This window comes from Chanodichthys erythropterus, chromosome 11, assembly GCF_024489055.1.
Source record: "Chanodichthys erythropterus isolate Z2021 chromosome 11, ASM2448905v1, whole genome shotgun sequence".
Classification (NCBI taxonomy): Eukaryota; Metazoa; Chordata; class Actinopteri; order Cypriniformes; family Xenocyprididae; genus Chanodichthys; species Chanodichthys erythropterus.
The window spans coordinates 34236371-34258747 of NC_090231.1; the positions used below are offsets into that span (position 1 = coordinate 34236371).

The 22377-nt window shown below is 36.7% G+C and overlaps 2 protein-coding genes and 1 long non-coding RNA gene across 4 annotated transcripts in view; 2 read left to right on the plus strand and 1 right to left on the minus strand.

Moving 5' to 3' along the window:
• Window positions 1-10784, minus strand: part of mindy2 (MINDY lysine 48 deubiquitinase 2) — a 33813-nt gene extending 23029 nt beyond the window's left edge. Inside the window, exons 1-3 of the mRNA XM_067399527.1 lie at window positions 9729-10784; window positions 6439-6496; window positions 1597-1661 (exon numbers count right to left, since the gene is read on the minus strand). Coding sequence (XP_067255628.1) covers window positions 1597-1661; window positions 6439-6496; window positions 9729-10553 — 948 coding nt within the window. The 5' untranslated portion in view covers window positions 10554-10784. The remainder of the gene's footprint in view (window positions 1-1596; window positions 1662-6438; window positions 6497-9728) is intronic.
• Window positions 10785-12393: 1609 nt separating this feature from the next.
• The window catches only part of adam10a (ADAM metallopeptidase domain 10a), a 77573-nt gene continuing 67589 nt past the window's right edge, over window positions 12394-22377 (plus strand). Inside the window, exon 1 of the mRNA XM_067399528.1 lies at window positions 12394-12567. Coding sequence (XP_067255629.1) covers window positions 12501-12567 — 67 coding nt within the window. The 5' untranslated portion in view covers window positions 12394-12500. The remainder of the gene's footprint in view (window positions 12568-22377) is intronic.
• On the plus strand, window positions 14912-21727 carry LOC137029834 (uncharacterized). 2 transcript variants are annotated; one of them, XR_010896340.1, is made up of 3 exons: window positions 14912-16345; window positions 16444-16537; window positions 16632-21727. It is a non-coding gene; the product is annotated as an uncharacterized lncRNA (long non-coding RNA). The 2 variants fall into 2 exon arrangements; XR_010896341.1 differs by having other exon boundaries at window positions 14912-15999; window positions 16208-16345; window positions 16444-21727.

The window sequence follows — 22377 nt, forward strand, 5'->3', positions numbered from 1 at the left end:
AAAGGTGCGTTCACAAGTTTTTAGTATCAAGTTTTTATTTAATGAGGCAGCAACATATGATAGATAGGAGAGAACAAAAATGACAATCTGTCATTACGGAAAAGTATTATATTATGAATGGCTCCCATACAGAGTGGCACAAAGCGCTTATGCGCATCCTGTGTGCAGAATGATGCACTTGAAGCAAAGTTCAAAGCACAAAGTGAAGATATATTGATGCGTATTGTATTACCGGTATCGTTGTCTACAGATGAATTATAATAATAGAAACATTGATTCATCTTGGAGAGAGTTTCATTGTGTTGACTGTCCTAACCGAACGCAACACGCAGTCTGAATGCTAAATGGAGAATGACTGACAGCCGCAGCAGAGAGAGCCATTTACATGAACTTTAATTTAATGACTTAAATATTTATCTGTACCTCAAATTAAACTATGGAATGGCTTCAGAACACCTGGAATATGGTGCATGGAAAATTTATGGCGCTTTTTAATGTTTTTGTGCCTTCTGTGGGGCTTAACAATAACACAGAATAGTACACGCACAATATCGGATTTGGATCGGTCCGATCCGGCCGATACCCGATCTGGCAAAAATGGCAGTATCGGAGCCGATACCAGATCTGAGTATCGGATCAGTGCATCCCTAGTTACAACATCTAACAATAAACTGCCTTAACTGGCAATCTTACCACAACTGACCTGAATAGATTCTAAAATCTAGACAAATTCTACAATAGATTCTCATTATTGTAGCACTGTAAAGAAAATCATATTCTATACAATAGTTTTTTTCTTCAGTATTTCTTTAATGCATTACGGTAAATAGAATGAGACTCACATTTGACATTGTCAGTGCACAAATGTTTATTTGCAAATATAATTGATCTTTTCCCCCTTTTGATTTGGGGGTGAAATATGACTCGCTGTTTTTTTGACAGGCTTTGTGGTATAATAAATATAATAGGCTACACAATCTAATAAGGAGAAGGCCCAGAACATGCATCCCATACCAAACACGTGCAAAAAGAAATGAGCCATCTCTCTTGACCCGATCTCCTTACATGCCATACGCTGTAGAGTGAACAGTTCTATGAGAGGTCTCTCAGACTCTCTCAATGCAACACAATGATGATATTCACTCCTGCTATTATATAAACAGTTGGATCCACACTGGAATGGACCAGTTCCCTCAATTCCTTTAATTCAATGGTGATTCCATGCATATTTCCTGCTGGGATAGATGGGTGCTGATCTAGATAACTACCACAGCTTGTTTCCTGAAAGCACTGTAATCCCGCAGAGAATAACTGGCTGTTTAATGACAGAGAACCAAGCTATGCTCTCTACAAGAACAAAAAGATGTTTTGAGAAGAGATGTGAGAATGTAAGAAAAGTATCTGTCTGTCTAAGTGTCTACATGTGTCTTAGCTAATGTTTTCTCCTCTGACAGAGCCTTAGGTCTCACCTTTCACTCCTCGTTCTGAGTGTTAGCACTGCACCATCACACAAACACACTATATAAGCTATGGAAACAGACTGGCTATCTTCAACAGATTTCTGTGAGTCATGAACAAAACCGCTGTTTCTTTTACCTGTTCGTAGTTCAACCGCTGAGCCTCAGAGATCTCTTTTGGCTTGGCTTCAAGGATATAGTCTCCTGTTGTGAAAGAGTGAAAGCAAGAAAGAAAAAGAAAGGGAGGGTTAGTGAAAAAACATTTGAGAGACAGCACACTTATGGAAAACACATGCTCACAGGAGACATCACTCTCCACTTCACCCTGTTGCAATTAACAAACTGTCTACATATGCCAATAAACCAAAAGCAGTAGATATTTACAACCCCGGCTTTAGTGTGAATGTCTGCCAATACTGTGGCAAGACAGTGATTAGAGTCTACCTGTTTCAGTGGATAGACCTACAAGATCGAACTAGCCTGTCATAAAGTTTGTTTGTGTCATTTGTGTGTATATATACATATATATATACATATATACACATATATATGCATATATACACACACACATATTATATATATATATATATATATACATATATATATATATATATATATATATATATATATATATATATATATATATATATATATACATATATATTTTATTTAAAATTGTGTAGCCCCACAAGACCTAAAAACAAGTTTCAGAATTTAGTTTGACCTCTATGCATTTATTATTGGGTCTTGGTTTTTGCTCCAATACCGGAGCACCTGTCATCCGTCTCATTAACATTCTGAACACACATACAGCTCTAGGTACAGAAGCACTGATCGGCTGTGCTGATCATTAAATCAAGGCCAAATCACTGTAAATAATCTCATATACTTGTCACCTTTCAAAGCTTTCCAGTGTCTTGTCATAATTCAGCAACACTGAATTATATGTTGCACCTGCCATAGTTCAAAACAAACAAGTTCAAAATGCCAGAATAAGCCTAGCTGTTTCTGTTCTGACAAAGCACAAACGTGTGAGAGAGAATCGTGAAGCTCGGCTGTTTTATTTTCGGCCCACTCCCTCAGACTCCCGCTTCCTCTGATCGGTGCCAAGAATGTGGCCCAGCACAGGCAGGTTCATTTGGGCTACTTTCGCTTATTTCTGCTCAGCAAAACACTCCCGCCTCTTCATTTCTCTTTCAGTTCCTCACCAGCTGATCTCTTCCTCAGTCAATCTCTGTCTCTCCCATATTGGGCCTCTCCTCTTCTAATCAGAACCCATTAAAAAGCTTCTTCTGTTGCTCACATTGCTTTACAAACTTTTTTACTGCTCGCATTCACTTTATTACAGCAAGCTGTAAATGGATAGTTTAGCCAAAAATGAAGATTCTGTCATTGTTGTCTCATATGGCTCTAAACCCGCATGACTTTATTTCTTCTGTGGAACACAAAAAAGAGAATTGCAATTGCATTGCAAATAGCCGGAGATGAGACTTTTTAACATGAAAAAGTGGATAAAACTCATAAAAGTGGTCCATAAGATGGTGTGTGTCAAATTCAAAGTCTTCTGAAGAATGTGTGAGTATCACACTGATATTTAAGTCTTTATACACTTGATAATTCTCAAAACCAATCTACAAAGAACTTTAAAAAAATTAACTCTCATGATTGCTTTACGTAGGTTACATAGCCAGTTTTTGACTAATAATGACTTCTCTGGGTCTGATTGTCACACAAATGTATCACCAAAAGACTTGGAAAATAACACACATATTAATATGCCAAATTTTATGATACTTTTATGGTGATTTCGCAATCTTGTTGAAGCTGGAAAGCCTCAGCCTCTGTTCACAGTAGTTGCATGGAAAAGAGCGACCATTTGAATTCTTTAAAAATTCTTCTTGTGTGTTCCACAAATAAATAAAGTTTTACAGGTTTGGAATAACACCAGGCAACCAAAAACATTTAATGATAAAAATAAGTCATCAGGCTTTGGCCGAATTGTTTTGATGCTAATAAAATGATTTACACTTCTGTATCAATTTAATGCATTGAACATTGATCAAGCTTTCAGTGTAAAAGTTACTTGGGAAACATACTATAGTAGTTGCACAGAAAATGAACAGTAACTGAAGTGCATGCTTTGATCAAATCGGATGAGACTGCGCAGTTGTCAGGGTTTGTTCATGGGCCACTGACTTTGCCTGGAAATGAAACCCTAACAGTGCTGTAAAGTACAGCAGAGAGGGAGAGTGAGATAGATGCTGTCTAATGGAGTTAAACAGCTTACTGCACCTAGGGAAGAGAAAAGCAATTTACAGATGCCTGTGTAGCTAACCATGGATGTCTCACAGAGCATAAGTGAGTATATGTTTCTGAATAAAGCTATGATGGGAGTACCTCAAAAGAAACATTCACAAAGACAAACAATCAACAGTAAAAAAGTGCCCAGCTGGCACACTATCCATCTGACATTTCTGTGTCCTATATGTTAGGCATGCTTTAAATCACATGGATGGGTGTCCTTATCAACAGCTCAGCAATATGAGGAACACAAGAGTGGTCTCTAGATAGACAGCTGGGAATGGGGTGTGTATGGCCTCAAGCATGTCAAATGTAGTCAAGTTTTCCAAGCTGCAAAACTGACCTCACAAGCTACAACCTAAAGCTGTTGTACCCTTGTATCTTAAACACATTATGCTCTCCCATTTTATTGCAAGTTCAGTCTAGAATGGGGCTGAAATGCAATCATTTTATATCCAGTAAATCCACAGAATAATAATAATTAAAAAAATAATAATAAAAGAGTATACTTTATTATAGAGCGATGCACAGATATATCAATCAATAATCTGTATTGGCTGATAAAAGCAAATTTTCACACTATTGGCTATTGGCCGATAGTTTAAAAACAGCCGATAGTCAGGGCTGATATATCCTGTCAATCAAAAGAGGACAGAAAAATGCACTGAATTTGGGAAAAATGCTAAGAAACCAATTTGATGTTCAATATTACTAGTAATTATATGAATAACTAAAATTCAGAAAGTTAAGAAATATTAATTTAATTTTCAGAATTTAGTTAATGTGTTAATACTAATTTGAGTAATGTGTTTGTTTATAACTGATACCAGATACTCTGAAACAAGTTGATGAAATGGAGAGAATAAAGTTTTTATTTGCATTCAAATATAATAATTAAAAATATAATGATTAATTATTAATTATAATGAAATTATAATTAATTTAAAACAAGGTAAAAAAGGCAGCACCCCCAAACTATCGGTATCGTTATCGACAGACATCACTCTGAATAATCGGCTGTCGTATCGGTGGAGAAATTTAGTATCGGTGCATCGCCACTTTATTTTAAGGTAACATTGTTACATTGTAATTACTCATAAGTACTGAGTAATATTAATTAACAACATGTACTTACTATAGAGTTACAATTAGGGCTAGGGTTTGCGGTAGGGTCAGTTACTTGTAATTATGCATAATTTACTGTTATTACTACTATAGTAAGCACATGTAGTAACGTGCAACTACTACATCACCTTAAAATATTTAAAATTAAATAACATTATTAGGCTTTCTAAACTTAAGTTTAACATTTTGTGTATCTTTAATCCACAGCATCTGCCATACAAACACACATGCTTAATAAATACTCTCATTTTTATTGAATAAATGTCTTGCAATCAAAAATTTGTCAAGTTTTAAAACTGAAAATATACACCACAGTGACCACACCCATGTAAAGAATGACATTTCGAGACCACATCCTCTGCGGTCACAATCACTGCACTTTATGAGGGTGAGCAAGGCACAAGCTTGCAAAGTTACTTTCCAGAAAGATTCCAAACAAAGCACAATCTGAATCCGTGAAGATTCTGCATTTCATAAATCGCTTGTGATGTTCTGCTTTGGATAAAAGCATCTGCTAAATGACTAAATGTGTTTGTAAAGGTCTTTAATGAGTGTTAAGAGAAACCACTGCATACAGCGACCTCGGAACAACACCTCCAGAGCTGATATCTATATTCATCTCATACTTGGCATTTCTGGAGTGTGTGAGGCAAAATAAAACTGCTTAGAGTTAAAACACTCTTTACAAGGTGTCACAACATTCAGATCAAATCAAACACTCCCAGGTAATGACTAAATTTGGATATTATAGAATACAACAGCAGCATACTTTCTTTGTAGCAGCTACCGCACTTTCTTTCTTTAACAATCTGCTTGTACATTCCATCAATGATATTTAGGACTTGTAGACTATATGCTTTTAAACCATTAAAACCTTTTTAAACTAACAATAAAAAAAGCTAATGCAATGTGAGAAACTGAGGTCCAGGCAACTGTCACACTGCAGTAATGCAACACTTCTGTGTTCCAGGTCAACATGCCACAGTGGAAATAGGGATCTGCATTCTGTGACGTTACAAGAGGACGAGCCCCTGGGTATTTCCCTGATCTGGTGCTGTCCATCAGCACCTGAAGACATATCACATTTTCAGGTTCTCAGATGTTTATCAGGCTGTTTATCGAATTCACAACAGAGTCTAATTTGATTGACAGACTTCATGAAGCCATAAAAAAGCTCAGATTTTCTTAAAGAGGTACATGCAGAAAATAACCACAGAGTGTATGTTGAAATTACATTACACAATCCTATAATTAGGATGACATGCCTAGCTTTTGCATGATTCTTACTATAATTTGGTGGATAAATTTAAATTTTCTTTTGGGGAACAAACTAGCAATTAGTGACATGAAGCTGCGGAAAGAAGTAGACAGAAAGACTCGAGCATAGCTTTCCTATTATAGTGTTGTCAGCGAGCCCGCCATACTTTGCATCTCCAAATGTTTTTTTTTTTTTATTAGCTCTTCAAACATCTTTCTACTGAACCCTTCACTGGATGGATACTGTGTCAACATGACCACAAAGAGTCCACATTTATAATGCAAATGAAACGCTTACCCAGATATTCCATCAGCTGCTCTGCTGTTATTATCTCCATCATTGGTGGCAGCTTGACCTGTGCAAAAATCAGAGAGAAGTCATTTTAAAACCAGTTTGAAAAAATGATGCTATGTAACACACATACATAAGGGTTACTGATGGTGTTGAAATGGACTGCTGTATCAGCATAAATGCATTATGAGAAGAGAAAGGATTTTATCCCAAAAAAAAAAAAAATAGCCTGAATGTGGCTATCATTTTCAGTAGATGCCAGTGGCTTTTAAAGCAGTCACAGCTGAAAAACATAGTGCCTCTTTTTTTTGAAGATGAAAGACTGAGCACTGAAATAGCGCCTCATGTGCCTGCCAACTCACTGTCAAAGCCAATAATTAAATGTCATCTTTATAATGCAAATGAGTCCAGGGCTGAAAGCCAGAAGTTACTGGTGTGTCTGTGAAATGACTGTTTAGGATGAAACCAAGATACTGGTATGTGTCTACAAATACATGTCAAAGGGGATGTTATTTAAAAATCTGGAGATAGAGAGACAAATCTGAAGATGAAAACAGAATCCAAACAGAATTTCAAGTCAATCTCAATTATTTTTTCAAATGCTTTAACAAAACACTGTCAAATGAGAGTAAAAAGATGCGATCCATTCTTAATTGTATTTTATCTCCACATTTTTACTTTTTTTTTTGGTAAAATATGGACCGTAGTTTAATAAGTCACCATATATTAAACAAGTCACATTCACAGAAACAATTAAGGAGATGCAAAAAAAAATAAAATAAATAAATAAATATTATATATATATAGTAAAAACAGCTGTAAAATGTTCACGTTTAGCTGGCTGCGATTTGTCCCAATGGACCCTTTTCACAGAATGTGATAACGCGTTTTCAGTTATTAACATAGCATATGTAGTGAGGGAAGATTTTCCTATTTTTAATTTGATAAAATTTAACATACATTTATATTGATATACTTTGCGTTATATTACCTTAGCAGTAAATAAAAAAAACATTAACGCTGATGTGAGGGTGTTTAATACAATGGCTGAGGGATTGATGGCAAAACATTCTCTCTACAGACGTTACCTTTTTTGGAAAGTTGTGGAAACACTAGAATGGATTTTTTTCTTTTGCTATTGAAGCAAATGGAAAAAGAAAAATAATAGTTGCTGTCGTCTCCCATTCGCCACTATAGAAATTTACCAGACTACGACGACTTCCGCTTCTGAGAACCCCGGAAATGTGAAAAGGGTTCATAGTTCTCATGGTTTTATACAGCCTTTATACTGACATCTAACGGCCTGGATGCATTAAGTTTCTTTAATAACAGCTTGCTGTGGAGGCTGCATTGCAGTTTGTTTCGTCACTCAAGCCAGGGCTCCAGACAAAAAAAAAATCATTAAGGAGCTCCCAGAGGGGGAAAAAACAGGCGCCAATGAACTTAAAATTTTAAAATCACTTACTTTTAGTCATCCTTTTGTTTTTATATATGTCCCTTTACAGTTTCAGCATTTTCATCTTGTGACTTTTCTGGGAAATGAATGTCACTATTTTCACTTTAAAGGAAAACTTCCAACTCCCCTAGAGTTAAACAGTTGAGTTTTACCGTTTTCGAATCCATTCAGCCGATCTCTGGTTCTGGCGGTACCACTTTTATCATAGCTTAGCATAGTTCATTGAATATGATTGGTCATTTTTAAGCGCGATGCTAACGGTCTAAAGAGTTTTGATATTTTTCCTATTTAAAACTTGACTCTTCTGTAGTTAAATCGTGTACTAAGACCGACAGAAAATGAAAAGTTGCGATTTTCTAGGCTGATATGGCTAGGAACTATACTCTCATTCCAGCGTAATAATCAAGAAACTTTGCTGCTGTATCATGGCTGCAGCAGTGCAATGATATTACGCAGCGCCTCTCACAAACGTCTCCATGGTTGCAAGGCACGTTCCCTGTGCAAGCAGGGGCTCACGGGCGCTGCGTAATATCATTGCACTGCTGCAGCCATGGAACGGCAGCAAAGTTTCTTGATTATTACGCCTGAATGAGAGTATAGTTCCTAGCCGTATCAGCCTAGAAAATCACAACTTTTTATTTTCTGTCGGTCTTAGTACACGATTTAACTACAGAAGAGTCAAGTTTTAAATAGGAAAAACATCAAAACTCTTTGGTCATTTTTAAGCGCGATGCTAACGGTCTAATCAGATTCAATTAACTATGCTAAGCTATGCTAAAAGTGGTACCGCCAGAACCGGAGATTGGCTGAATGGATTCGAAAACGGTAAAACTCAACTGTTTAACTCTAGGGGAGTTGGAAAATGAGCCTATTTTCAAAAAAAGTGGAGTGTTCCTTTAACATTTTCACTTTTATGTTAAACTGTTTGACATGAATGTGAACTCATAAATGAGAATTGAAATTAAACGGTTAGAAATGAAATGTTAAACAGTTTGAAATGATGAAATTAAATGACTATGTATACAGTATTTTAAATAAAATGAAAAGTTATGAAGTTAGAGTGTTTTTAACCAATATTTTTACCAATCATTTCTGCATTGATCAGCAGATACGCCCTATTTTTCTTTAGAAGAATTGGAAATGTTTGGTGCCAAAAAGGCGTATTTGATGTTTTTGCCATATTTTCAAGATTTTGCAAGGTTTTAGAATATGTTCATCGTGTTAATATTCCATAATATGTTCACTTAAGAACTTACTCATATAAGTATGTATGTGGTTGCAATGTTGTGGTTGAAGGTTAATAAATACAGTTGATTGAAGCGTGGTCAAAATTTTGTTTTGGCTCTCCTGTAAAGTTTGTCAAATGCCACTTACGCCCCTCTGGTTCCAAGCCCTCGACCTATTCTGTTGGGACTGTATAAATCACACGCATACTGTCCCATACCTTCACTACAAGTATGTATATTATCATTGATAACTGATATTATTAGTAACTTTGTAAACATATTACACAGCGGGCCATCATGAGATGTCAACATGGCAGCTCCCATGAGGGGGCGACCCGCACTGTGCAGAATAAAACACCTTCGTCAAGAAGACAAGAAGAGTGTTCTTCATTTTAATAAAATATATTTTTAAAAAGCTAACTACTTTTGAATGTGCCTTTCTTTAATACCAGTGACAACTAGTGTATCGAAACCTATTGTGCCTATTAACTAGACAAACACAATCCAATAAAATGTTTTAAATTAGAACAGCAGGCAAAACACAGCAACTGCACATAGACAGCTTGGGTGGTACTGTGTGACCTGTCAACCGAGCAGAATCCCATCTTATTTACCTTCCATGCCAATAGCAGGACATTCATAATAGCCAGCAGCGGGCACGGCCCGTTCTCATTCTGTGTGATGATAGGCGTGTTCTCCTCCTTCCACTTTATCCACTTGATGTGGTACAAAGACTGGCCGGTCACCCTGTCTTTAGGACAGGAGATTTTCGCTCCCTCGACCCCGTATTCACTCTGAATAGCCAAAGCCAGTCCCTTGTCCTCCAGTCCTTCACTGTTGAGGTCTGAACTCGGGCACGAGTTCAGATTGGAGAAGGACTCAAGTGAATCAAAGCTGCGGGACTCTCCTGCGATGCTGGGCTCGCTCCCACTCGGAGGACCCTCGGAAACGGTGTGATCGTTTGAATTCGAGTTCGCAGATTTTGCTTTGTCTGGACACAAATAAGAAGGCTTGGCCAGCTTCGTCGTTTCTTGCGTCCCTCCATCCAAGACACCGTCCGCTTGCACATTACTGATGTCGGATTGCTCTCCCGTGAGGTTGTTTACTAACTTTGAGGTGCCACCCTCCTTGTTCCCAGCAGCGGTCATCAACGGTTCGTGTCCCATCCCGTTGCTCAGCTGATCCGCTGCATCGGGCGACAGTGTCTCTGCTAAAACGCTCGGTTGTGCGCTCTTGCTTACGGTCCCAGCAGCATCTGATGTCTGTGTGCAGGGTGTAGCATTAGCACCGCTAGCACTTGCACAAGTGCTCAAAGTCTCTCTCTTCTCGCAGACATCTTTCATTCCGCCGACTGTTTTGATATCTGCAGGTTCTGTGGGAATAGCCGTGCACAGGACACTTCCTCCTGCGTCTCGATGAGGGTTTGCATTCTTCTCCATTTCGCTGAACGCATCGACGACAGCCTTTAACTAGATGGCAAGCTCCAGTCTCAGCTCCGACGACGCCATGACATCTCCACCTCTGACGTCATCCCTCCATAGACACTTATTTACACAACCACTGACTGTATGTGTCGTTTTACCAGCGACTTAAAGTTATAGTTGACCCACTCACCGTCATGTCAAAGAAGATGTTGTTAGACTGACAGCTTTAGGCAATGAGACGTTTTCATTATGGAGAAGTTGTTATTATGACAAACATCTTCTTTGGTGTTCCACATAAATAATGACATAATGTTATTTTAACATTTTTATGTTATTTTAACATTTCATAATTTTAACTTTTAGTATAATTGTTGTTTATTATAATCGTTTTAACATATACGACTTCTGAATGGACACTAACTTTTACCCAATAACAAAATGATAAATATTACATTGGTCATAAGTGGGGTTTTTTTTATTATTTTTTTACTTTTTATTTTTTATTAGGCCTCCTGTTTTTATATATGTCCCCTTTACAGTTTCAGCATTTTCATATTGTGACTTTTCTGGGAAATGAATGTCACTATTTTCACTTAATACTATTATAGTTTTTGAATCCAATTAGATTTTTATATTTTCTGCTTTCATTTTTTAAGTTTTATTTTTTATTTATCTTTGTTGTTGTTTTTAAAATTTTCTGTGTGATTTTGAGGTCCTTTTTAAGGAGATCTCTGGAACTGACATTAATCTGGAGGACAAAAATATTTTATTTTTTTTATGATAAGCCTTTGGAAAAGAAAATTTGTTTTGTTCTTAATTTGTTTATTATTTTAGGGAAATATCATATTCATAAATGTCAGTGGGCAAAAAATACAGTTTAAATTTGAGCTGTCATTATCTTAAATCATTGGAGGGTGTAAGAAACACCAAAGCAAAAAAGACTATAGACTGTTGTACGGCCTTGAAATTCTGTCATTTTTAAGAATCTTTGTATTTATTTTGTTATTAGAGATATGCATTTGATTTCAGTACCCCTATAGTTATTTATTTTTGTATTATATGTCTTTAATTTATTTATGTATTTTAAATGTTATATATATATATATATATATATATATATATATATATATATATAGATATATATATATATATATATATTCCACATCAAGCACATCTAGTAATGTTTCTATCCACCGCACGATGGCAACGTTGACTTAGATATTGTTTCCAAATTCTTCGCACCTTATAATGTGCAAATGAGTTACATTTGACAGAGACTCAATGTAGGGTTCTGTTTTTTTGTTTGTTTGTTTGTTTGTTTTTTTAAAGATTATCTATTTATCATAAAAATGCAAAAAAAAAAAAAAAAAGAAGAAGAAGAGCAAAAAACAAACAAAAAAACAACAACAACAACGAACGATTAGGGTTAGTAATTATAATTAGTTGTGCATAAATACAGTAGAAGTCTATGGAATGTCTGCATTCAGACTGAGGAGCAAAATGCAAATTGTCAGTGCAAAGTAAAGGAAGAAAACTGACAGAATCCATAGATAAACGAGCATGGCCACTCGTTTTTAATTATTTATTTATTGACATACAAACTACATCAAAATTATACTCACAGTAATTAGCATAAGTGTCGCAAAAAAACACAACTAATGTTAATTATAGTTTTAGTGTTAACCAGCTGTCATATTCTTCTCCAATATAATTTATTCCATTAAGTTCTACAGGTGGACACTTTCGTGTCTTTCTAGTGTTTTGGTCCTGTTGTGGTTGTGAGAAGGTGTGGGCGTGGCTTTACGCTCTGCCTGCGCCTGACGTCAGGCCGTTAGAGACAAGCGCGGAGCTGAGGCCGCACAGCAGCAGCAGATACACACACACACACTCACCGAGGGCGACTGCGCCTTTAAGACCCGCTAAACTAACAATCAAACCAGCCTCGGTGTCAATGTGCGAGCGATGAATTTACTCGATATGGTTTTGTTCAAATTCTTGATTCTGTTATACTGCTTAAGCGACACCAAAGGTAAGTGGGTTTTGCTTTAGTTCTGGAAAAAGTGACGGTTAATCGGATTGTGCTTTAGCTGAAGTGAGCTAGTATGGGAGGGGTGAGCATAGAGAGACTGAGCGTGAGTGCGGAAGTAAAACTAAACACTAAAAATAGGCAACTTTTACTGTTAAACACGTGGAATTTCAGGTTTATTCACAAAGCAGCATTTTTTAACAGGCAGTGTGGTGAGGAGTTTTCATAATGACTTTGAGTGGGATATTTCAGAAGAATAACAATAAATGTCCTAGCTAGCTGTCAAAGGCAACCCAGCTAGCTAACTTGACGAGTAAATTCACTCACAGAGTGGAGACAGATACTGAATTCGTTCAATTTATACGTTTTTGTTCTGTTTGCTTTCTTGGTTTGTTATTTCAGAAGTGCGTTGTCGAGTGCGCAATGTTTGTCTGAGTTGATGTCAGAAAAGAAAGAAAAAAAAAGAAAAACAGATGAGTGCGAAATGAAAGACTCTACACCTTTCCTGTAACGTTAATCAATTCCACTCAAAGAGACGAGGTCACTTCAGCGCTCGTATTTGTCTAGTTCATTTGTGTTTTAGAAAAGAATGTGTGAGACATTTACATCAAAATCTAACAAAAAGTTAAAAACAAACAAACAAACAAATCCTTTATGTTCTACAGTGTATTAAATTCACGATTAGAGTTCGGTTGGGATTAGTCTGTTGTAACTATAATTTCTTTTGTTTACTAACTATAGAAATCTGTTGTAAGTCCCCTTTTAGCTAGCTGGATAAGCATGTCTGTTTGTGTTCAGACAACAGGGCTGATTCTGACCCTCCAAGGAATGAATTTCACCATAGATTGTTACACACTTTTCCATGAGGTAAAGTTCAGAATTCTACTGAAACACACCCTTGGTGTCAGGCAGGAAATGATGGCATTAGAACAGTGCTTGTGAACTTTATCTTTGCCTTTCCTTTGTTTTATTTGTTGTTTCACAAACACATTTTCTGCTGAAAAGAACTAATTCTGAGAAGTGTGTTTAATCAAGATGTTTAAAAGTGTAATTGTATGTAGTAGGGTAGTAGCTGTTCAAATTACTCACGGTTTGGTTTTTATCACCATTTTAGGGGTATGATTTCGGTATGTGCTATTTTCAGGGGAAAAAAGGGCTACTACCAAATAAAAATAAAGAAAATAAGAACAAATAATTAAACTACAAGCAACAGCACAAATACACACAATACAACAAAGATACAAATAAAATAAACAGTGCTTTTCAGGTTATTTAGGTATCTAACAGTAATTTTCAGGTACAGAAAATCAATAAAATAATCAAATGTAAAATAGCATTGCATATAATCTTCAGTGTATAAATTAAATTAAGATTAATCATTAAAGTTACAAAAGCTATTCAGTCAGGAGCAATCAGTTATTTCCTTGTCTTTTGTTGTTTGATTAACATTAAAAACAGACAGCAGGCTGCTGTCACTTTAAAGGTGCCCTAGAATCAAAAATTGAATTTGGCATAGTTGAATAACAAGAGTTCAGTACATTGAAAAGACATACATTGAGTTTCAAACTCCATTGCTTCCTCCTCCTTCTTATGTAAATCTCATTTGTTTAAAAGACCTCCGGAAAACAGTATACAATCTCAACAAAACACTGACTGTTACATAACAGTCGGGGTCATTAATATGTACGCCCCCAATATTTGCATATGCCAGCCCATGTTCAAGACATTAGACAAGGGCAAAACATCTGGATGTGCACAGCTGAATCATCAGACTAGGTAAGCAAGCAAGGACAACAGCGAAAAATGGCAGATGGAGCAATAATAACTAACATGATCCATGATTACATGATATTTTTAGTGATATTTGTAAATTGTTGCTAATGTACTGTTAAATGTGGTTAAAGGTACCATTGTTTATTACTGTATTCACGGAGACAAGAGCCGTTGCTATTTTCATTTTTTAAACACTTGCAGTCTGTGTAATGCATAAACGCATCTTCATTCTTTATAAATCTCTCCAACAGTGTGTAATGTTAGCTTTAGCCACGGAGCATAGCCTGAAACTCATTCAGAATCAAATGTAAACATACAAATAAATACTATACTCACATGATCCGATCCATGCATGCAGCATGCATGACGAACATTTTGTAAAGATCCATTTGAGGGTTATATTAGCTGTGTGAACTTTGTTTATGCACTGTTTTATAGTCGAGAGCTCTGGGGGGGCAGGGAGCGCGAGATTTAAAGGGGTCGCATGCTGAATCGGTGCATAGTTAATGATGCCCCAAAATAGGCAGTTAAAAAATGTATTAAAAAAAAATCTATGGGGTATTTTGAGCTGAAACTTCACAGACACCTTAGACTTATATTACATCTTGTGAAAGAACACTCTAGGGCACCTTTAAGACATGAAGCACAGATCCAGTATACAAATACTGTACACATGCATTGTCTTTTTCTTGACTGTTTATGTTCACTTAAGACATAACCTACTAAAAGACCTGCCATTTTAGAGCATGCTTCACTCCTAGTGAACAAAGTTTCTAAGAGTGACAGTTTTGTCCACGTTTTTTGATCATCACTGTTGTAACATATTAGGAAGCCAGAATGCGTATCCATCGACAGAAACATACATTAACCGAACTTGGTCTGTCTGTTTTACCCGTTATTTTCAACAAATTATGGATGTGTAATCAGATTTAAGATGAACCGTGTTGCAAGTGCGTGCCGAGCCGTGGGTGGAGAATGGTACGGGTCAATTTTTTTTTTTTTTTTTTTTTTTTTTTTTTTTTAACCATGAACCGTTACACCCTTGGTATGTAGCAATAGCCTGATTTATCAGGATGAAAATTCTGTGCATTCCTTTATTAGTCAGCTTTCTTGACTGTTCTGCTTTGTTACGGGATCCGTTTTGGTTCAGCGGAGTTTGTTGCTATGGGATTTTGTTTTTTTAATGCATTTGGAGTTAGATCTTGTTGATCTGGTCTAAAAATATACATTGCTGCCATTTTCCCCTTTGTTGTTGCCACAAATTGCCTAGATCCCAATAGTGTCTCACATGCTCAGTGATCTTTGAGATATGCAGTTTTCTTACATTTCTCATGAAAAATATATTTATGTATTTAGAAAAAAAGAAAAGCTTTATTCTCAAGAGTATTTTCAAGCCATTTTAGAACATAAACAAGTTTAATTCTCTATATTCTGACCACATTTTACTGTGTGTTTAAATGTTTAGTATACATTTTGATGTTGCTCTTTGTTGCTTTTGTTAGCCAGCTGTGAAAACAGTTGTACATAAAGAGCTTTGCTGACATCCCTTTTGGCTCGAATATCAACTCAAACATGTTGTGTGCCTGCAACATCAACAGCATTAGAGAGCTGTTTTCCATCAGCATCGTGAGTTTTCCTGCATGCAGTGAATTAAGACTGAAGGTATTTGGTCGGGGTCTATACGTAGTATCATTTGTTTGAGATTAATGGTGTCTGTGTGTTCTGAGGGAAGCTGACGCATATTACACCATCCAGTGATGGAATGGCTTGTTGTTGAGCAACTTGAATACTTCTCCATGCATTAAACTACAAATAGTTTTGTAGGCCGGCTTGCAATGTTACGTGATTTTGGTTGTTTTCTTGTGGTTAGCTGCTTCTTCAACTCGCTAGATGGATCCTCCCACAAAGATGCCTTCCTGTATGATGTGCCCAGGGTCTAGCAGTAACAGTCACCAGTGAAAATTGGTTTATGCAAGTAAACAAAACTCCCTCTGATGCTGTTTTTGCTGTAAGTGACTGGAGTGTTTAAAGCAATTTCTACCTCAGGGAAAATGTACTTTCTGATTTTTATATAGGTTACCTAAAGTTTTTTTTATTGTTCCCCAGAACTCATTGTGGCTGCACTTATGTGGAAAATTCCTCACATTTAACCAACAAAACAAAAATATGAAATGCAAAATGACAGATGCGCTGCAAGAATGTAAGACTACATTCCATTGTCTTATAGACAGATATGTATATCATGTTTCATTGCTGGCAAAATAATAATAACAATAATTCTGGACTCTGGATAGGTCTATCTGACAGCGAAAGATCATGCTCCGATGTTTTAGAATGAAAAAGATATTGTTGAGACTTTATCAGAGCAACAAATAGAACACAGGTTTACAGAGGAAACGGGTTCCTCGCAAGTGGCAGACGACAATGGCCTTTCATGTAATAACAGGATAAGCATTTGAATGGAGCATGGAAATTGAAGAAAAAAATGTGAATTCATGTTTTTGGGCTAGAATGTTTATTTACAATTAAGATTATTTATTTATTTTATTTAATTTTCCAATTAGGTTTAAGTAACGTCATGTTTATTTAAAATATGGTACATTTGTCGTAGGATATTCTTTTCTCTAAAGCTCTAAAGTTGTCATGCTTGTACTTTTGCAAAATTAGCAAACTGTACATCTTGAAAAACATTTTCATATTTTGTATGTTTAACTTTGATGTTATTTTTACCAAAGGCTGGATATGAATAATGAATAACTGAAAGCAGAGTTGACTGGCAACCTCCTCAGTCTCTCCAACTAGTGCTATTAGCACTTTATTTTTTAAAGAGTTGCTTTATTTTATAGGAGATTTTATATTTAGAAATGTTCATCATTATAGTTAATCATTTAGGGCATTTTTGGTTTGGAGATGTGGGAATGTGGTCATCATGTAGTAAATTTAGATCACCACTATACTGCATATAGTGCTTCCAAAAAATGAATCAAAGCAGTAATAGAGTGGTGTCAAAACCCGGAAGACTAATTCACCACTGGTTCCCTCAAGACTTTCCTATGGGTTTTTATAATGGTTTATTCAATTTTATGAGTGAAATAAGGTCTATGGTTAACATAAGTTGACGATACTTGAACATTTTGTTCTGCAATGTAAATTACACGCACCCATATAAAACGAATTTTGAAGCTGTTGAAACATAATTTTTTTTTTTTTTTAATAAACATAACTAGATAAGAACGTTTGGGATGAGAGTGTCTGCAATTTACGTTGTAGAGCAAAACGTTCAAGTATCATCGCGCTATGTTATCACAGACCTTATTTTACTTAGAAATTGTAAAAACCCTATTATAAAACCCCATAGGAGAACCAGTGATGCATTAACCTAGTCTTCCAGGTACTGACGTCATCCCTGCAGCACTGTATGAGCTGTGTTCTCCCTTCTGTTTTGGCAGGAGTAAACACACATACACAGGCTCAAGGATGCCTGTCCACAATGATGTGATGAACATCACCTTATTTTCATTTAAATCATGTTTTCACAGAAAGTCGATCTTGTTTGTGAACGACGTGTTTGAATTCTGAGATAACAAGCCATAATGGGGACACACCCACTAGAAATTATACCTTTACTTATCACTTCCTTTCAGGCTGCATGGGTGTCCCTCCCTGTTTTGTTTTTTTTTCAGCTCCTCAAACCCGCACAGTCAGCACAGATGATGCAATATTTACGTTATTTACTTGGTAAAGGGATTCCAAGAGGCATTACCAACTAGGGAATTTTTTATCAGTAGATTTTTAGAGTGACATCTGGTGTTCATGACATCAATAAATTATAGAGCCAAGAGAATGCCATCCTCTACAAAATGATACTTTCCCAATGTCAGTATTAATTAACTTAAAGCATCACTGTATGTTGTTTTCAAATACAGCTCAAGACAATTTTTAAGGACACTATTTTTCCATCACCCTGTTTTTATGCTTTTTTTAAAGTATCACATCAGAAACAAGTGATGGAAATGCCAAATATCAAATAAAAATCGCAAAGTTTTTACACTCGCTTGAGGTGGCTTTGGAATGGTGCGAAAAAGGGTTAATGCGAATGATGGGAGATGGAAACACATTTCCCGAATAAAGTATGATGTAACGAACATCAAACCCACATGACTAATCATAATCTGCTGTTTTCTGCTGATGGTGTTGTAACGGAAAATTTGTTTGATTCCATTATGATGCAATAATTCCAAATGTACTGGCGCACACATATATGTGTGTGTGCAATGCATTTTCCCCTCGGGGCTTGGCGTGAAAAAATAATGCAACGATTTGAGTGTTTGAACTTATTTTTACTTAAAGCTAAAATAGGTACATTTTTCACCGCTATAGGTCACCTATTCAAAATGTATTATGCCGCAGTCGCTGCTTCCGCTTCCTCCGATCAAGTGTATGAGGTAACACAGCGCTGTTTATCATATTAGATACATTTGAGTATGTTGAAAGTTATGTTTTAACGGTACTCTATGCATTCATTCAGCGGCTGCTCTGAGACACTGTTGCACACAGCAGTAAGCTAGATCGATTTTAGAATATCATTAATAAATGCTGGGTGGCTTGTTGATTAATGGCATGCAGTTAATTTTAAAACACATTGTATGATGGAGAAAATGCTGTATTACTTAACTACTTGACAAAATAGTGTTTTTCTCTGAAGCAAGGTACTTTCAGAAAATCAAGAAAACAACTAGATTTAAACAGACTAAACATGTTAAGCTATATAACAATAATTCTTTTTCTGTCTATAAATGTAACCAAACAGTTGTTCCCATGTCTAATAAAACATGTAATATATTAAAGCATCTTTGGTGTTTCTATGGCTTCTACAAAATAAAACCAAGTGAAACCGAGGGTAACACAGATATGACGCCGTTGACAGGCGACTCCCTGACACATCCCATATCATTGGTTTAAACCGCAATTTTTCTCAAGATTTACAAATCGTTGGAAACATTTGGGATATTGTACTCAACTGAACAAACTAGGCCATAACACTGGCCTAGTGGTTGCAAATATCTTACATATTGTGCCTTTAAGTTTTTTTAAACACTGTGCCATGAGCGAGACACTGAAAAAGACACAAAAGGCGAACTCAATGGTAAAATACATCTGTTTAATGCATGTAAAATTGTAAAAGTAATACAAAAATGCTCTCTCTGTATGAACAACCTCATAGTGTTGCAGTTGCTGCAACTCAGGACAGAGTAATTCCATTCTGTTTGGCTTCATTGCTGTTGTTGCAGGCTGCAGACCTCAAAGCTCTGCATAACCAGCAGGAAATGAAATATTGTACTGAATATCAGCACAGCTGTTACCTACAGTCTTGTGTCTGCGGCCAAATCACAGTTGAGTTGATATTCAAAACAATAACACTCCTGCTTATGTGATATTGCTTAAAGGGTTAGTTCACCCAAAAATGAAAATTCTGTCATTTTTTACTTACCTTCATGCCGTTTCACACCCTTAAGACCTTCATTCATCTTTGGAACAAGAATTAAGATATTTTACTTGAAATCCGATGGCTCCGTGAGGCCTCCATAGGAAGCAATGTCACTTCCTCTCTCAAGATCCATAAAGGTACTAAAAACATATTTAAATCGGTTCATGTGAGTACAGTGGTTCAATATTAATATTATAAAGCGATGTAAATATTGGCATTACATTGACATCAACCATTAAAAACCGTTGTCGACGAAAGGACTTTTCACATTATTCCAGAGTCATAAACTAATGATCGTAATGTGTAAGCTATAAATTGTTGTCCAGCAGACGTTGCTAAATATATCTCTTTACAGTAGTTTCTTTCGGTTTTAAGAAGACGATTGGCATTTGTCTGTCTATAAATGGTGCTACATATATAATCTGATTACTCTTCCTCTTACCATTTTCATTCTGAGCGATGTTACCAAACAGATGTTTTAGCTTCTCTTCTCTTGCCCTGCACTCTTATGATACGACCCAGTCTGGTGTTCACACCTCACTCCTTATAGTATATTAATTTGACTTAATTTGACACTTTTCCTGGACTGTTTGCCCTCTGTACTGTAAAGCTCGGCTGTTCAGAACTTGTATTTTCTCTTAGAACTAAACAACTCTCACCAGAGAAAGGAACCAATATAATGCTGTCTGATAGACCTTTAATTGTGTTCCGGGGACAAATTGCCAGTCCCTTTTGCCACAGTATCACTTTTAGCCAGCTCAAGCTCTTTGTGAAGTGGAGATTATTTGACTGCTGAGTTCCTGGCTCACTCACTTACTTACTTAAAAAATAAGTGGTGTGTGTGTGTGTGTGTGTGGGGTGGGGGTTTCTAAGTTGACAGAAATGAAGAGGAGAGCATCTTTCCAGTGGTTAAGTTCAGCTCCTCTTAAACATGCAATAAGTGTAGTCTAGGTCTTGGCATGAGAAGAAACAATGCTTCATGCTATTAAACACCCACCATCAAATGCCCACAGCTCAAGCAAAACAAAAGCTGATTTGTGTCAAATCTTGCCTGTCTGACCAGTATAGTTCACACATGAGTTCAAACTTTATTGCTAAATTGCAATGGGCAAAATACAGAGTAGGCTTTTGTAAATAATATTTGATATAAATTTGGTCTTTTTAGAGAGGAGATTCTTGAAGAATAGTATTAAAAGCCAAAAAATCCAATCCCAAAAACCATGTAATTCTTTTTGTGGTTTGAAATGTCAGTTTCCTGTTTGTCATAGAGATGCACCGATACCAAGCTTGTGTGCTTGTACTCGTACTCGTAAAAATACCCACAATACCTCACGTAACGTAACTGACAGAATTTTCCATGCACAGAGACACCGGCAGCGGCAGCAGAAACAATATCAGCCTCAGAGGTGTGGAAATACTTAAAAATTAATGATGACAACACATGCATTGCGAACTGCATGCTTTTAATCACCATTCATTATCGTTTAGTGAAGGTGGAATAGGTGGAATCACACTGGATGACACAGACCAGAAGCGCTCTCTCTCTCGCATGTGCTCTCTCTCTTTCTTGCGCGCAATCCCAGTTCTCTCAGACAGCACGCGATCGGATCTCCTTGCGCCTGAATGGTCAAATACACACATAGTTGTCAAAATGTCCATCGTGTGGAGTATCTCACAAAAATACAGTTGGTTATGGCTTAAGTGGACGTAAACATTTGGGTGAAAACAGAATATGTGTCAGTATCCATGGATTCGGTCTTAAAGGTACAATATGTAAAATTTTTGCAGTAAAATATCCAAAAACCACTAGGCTAGTGTTATATATTTTGTCCAGCTGATTACTAACAATATCTCTAATGTTTTCAACTACTTGTAAATCATGAGAAAATTCCCATTCTAAACAGTGACACGGGGCAGTGCAGTCGCCTGTCAATGACGTCAGTTACCCTTTGTTACCGCCTTTACTGACGTAGAAACCACATGACAACAGTGCCGTGGACAAATGCGGAAGTAGTGTCTAGCGTCCAGCAAACCACTAACTTGCTTCAAGCAGTTCCTTATTTACTTCTTGCACGTTTTATGGTGGATTGTGTTACTTATTTATGGAACATAATTACTGTTTACCATCTACCGCTGGTTCTGTCGACAAGGACAGCTCCCGTAAACTCATGACCGGAAAAGCGGAAGCGGCGCCGGCGACCGTGTCATAATAAAAGTCCCGCTGCTCGTGAGGCGTGTGTTGATCAATCGCTCCAGCTCCTCGTTCAGCTCCTGCAACACTCGGTCCTGCTCTGCTTCATACTACAGTAACGTTAATAATCGCATCCACGAACATGAGTTCTTCCAGACTCCAATCCCTATTCTTTTGCACCGTCCGTTGAGATGGAGACCACATGTCCCAAGTTTCCGCTCTAAAACTTAGCGTCATCAAACTATGCCTTTGTTTTGAATAGGCTTCTAGCGACCTCTAGCGGAAAAAAAATATCACAAATTGTACCTTTAAAGGGACCTATAGCCTATATTTGTCATTAATGTTAATAAAACAACAAAAT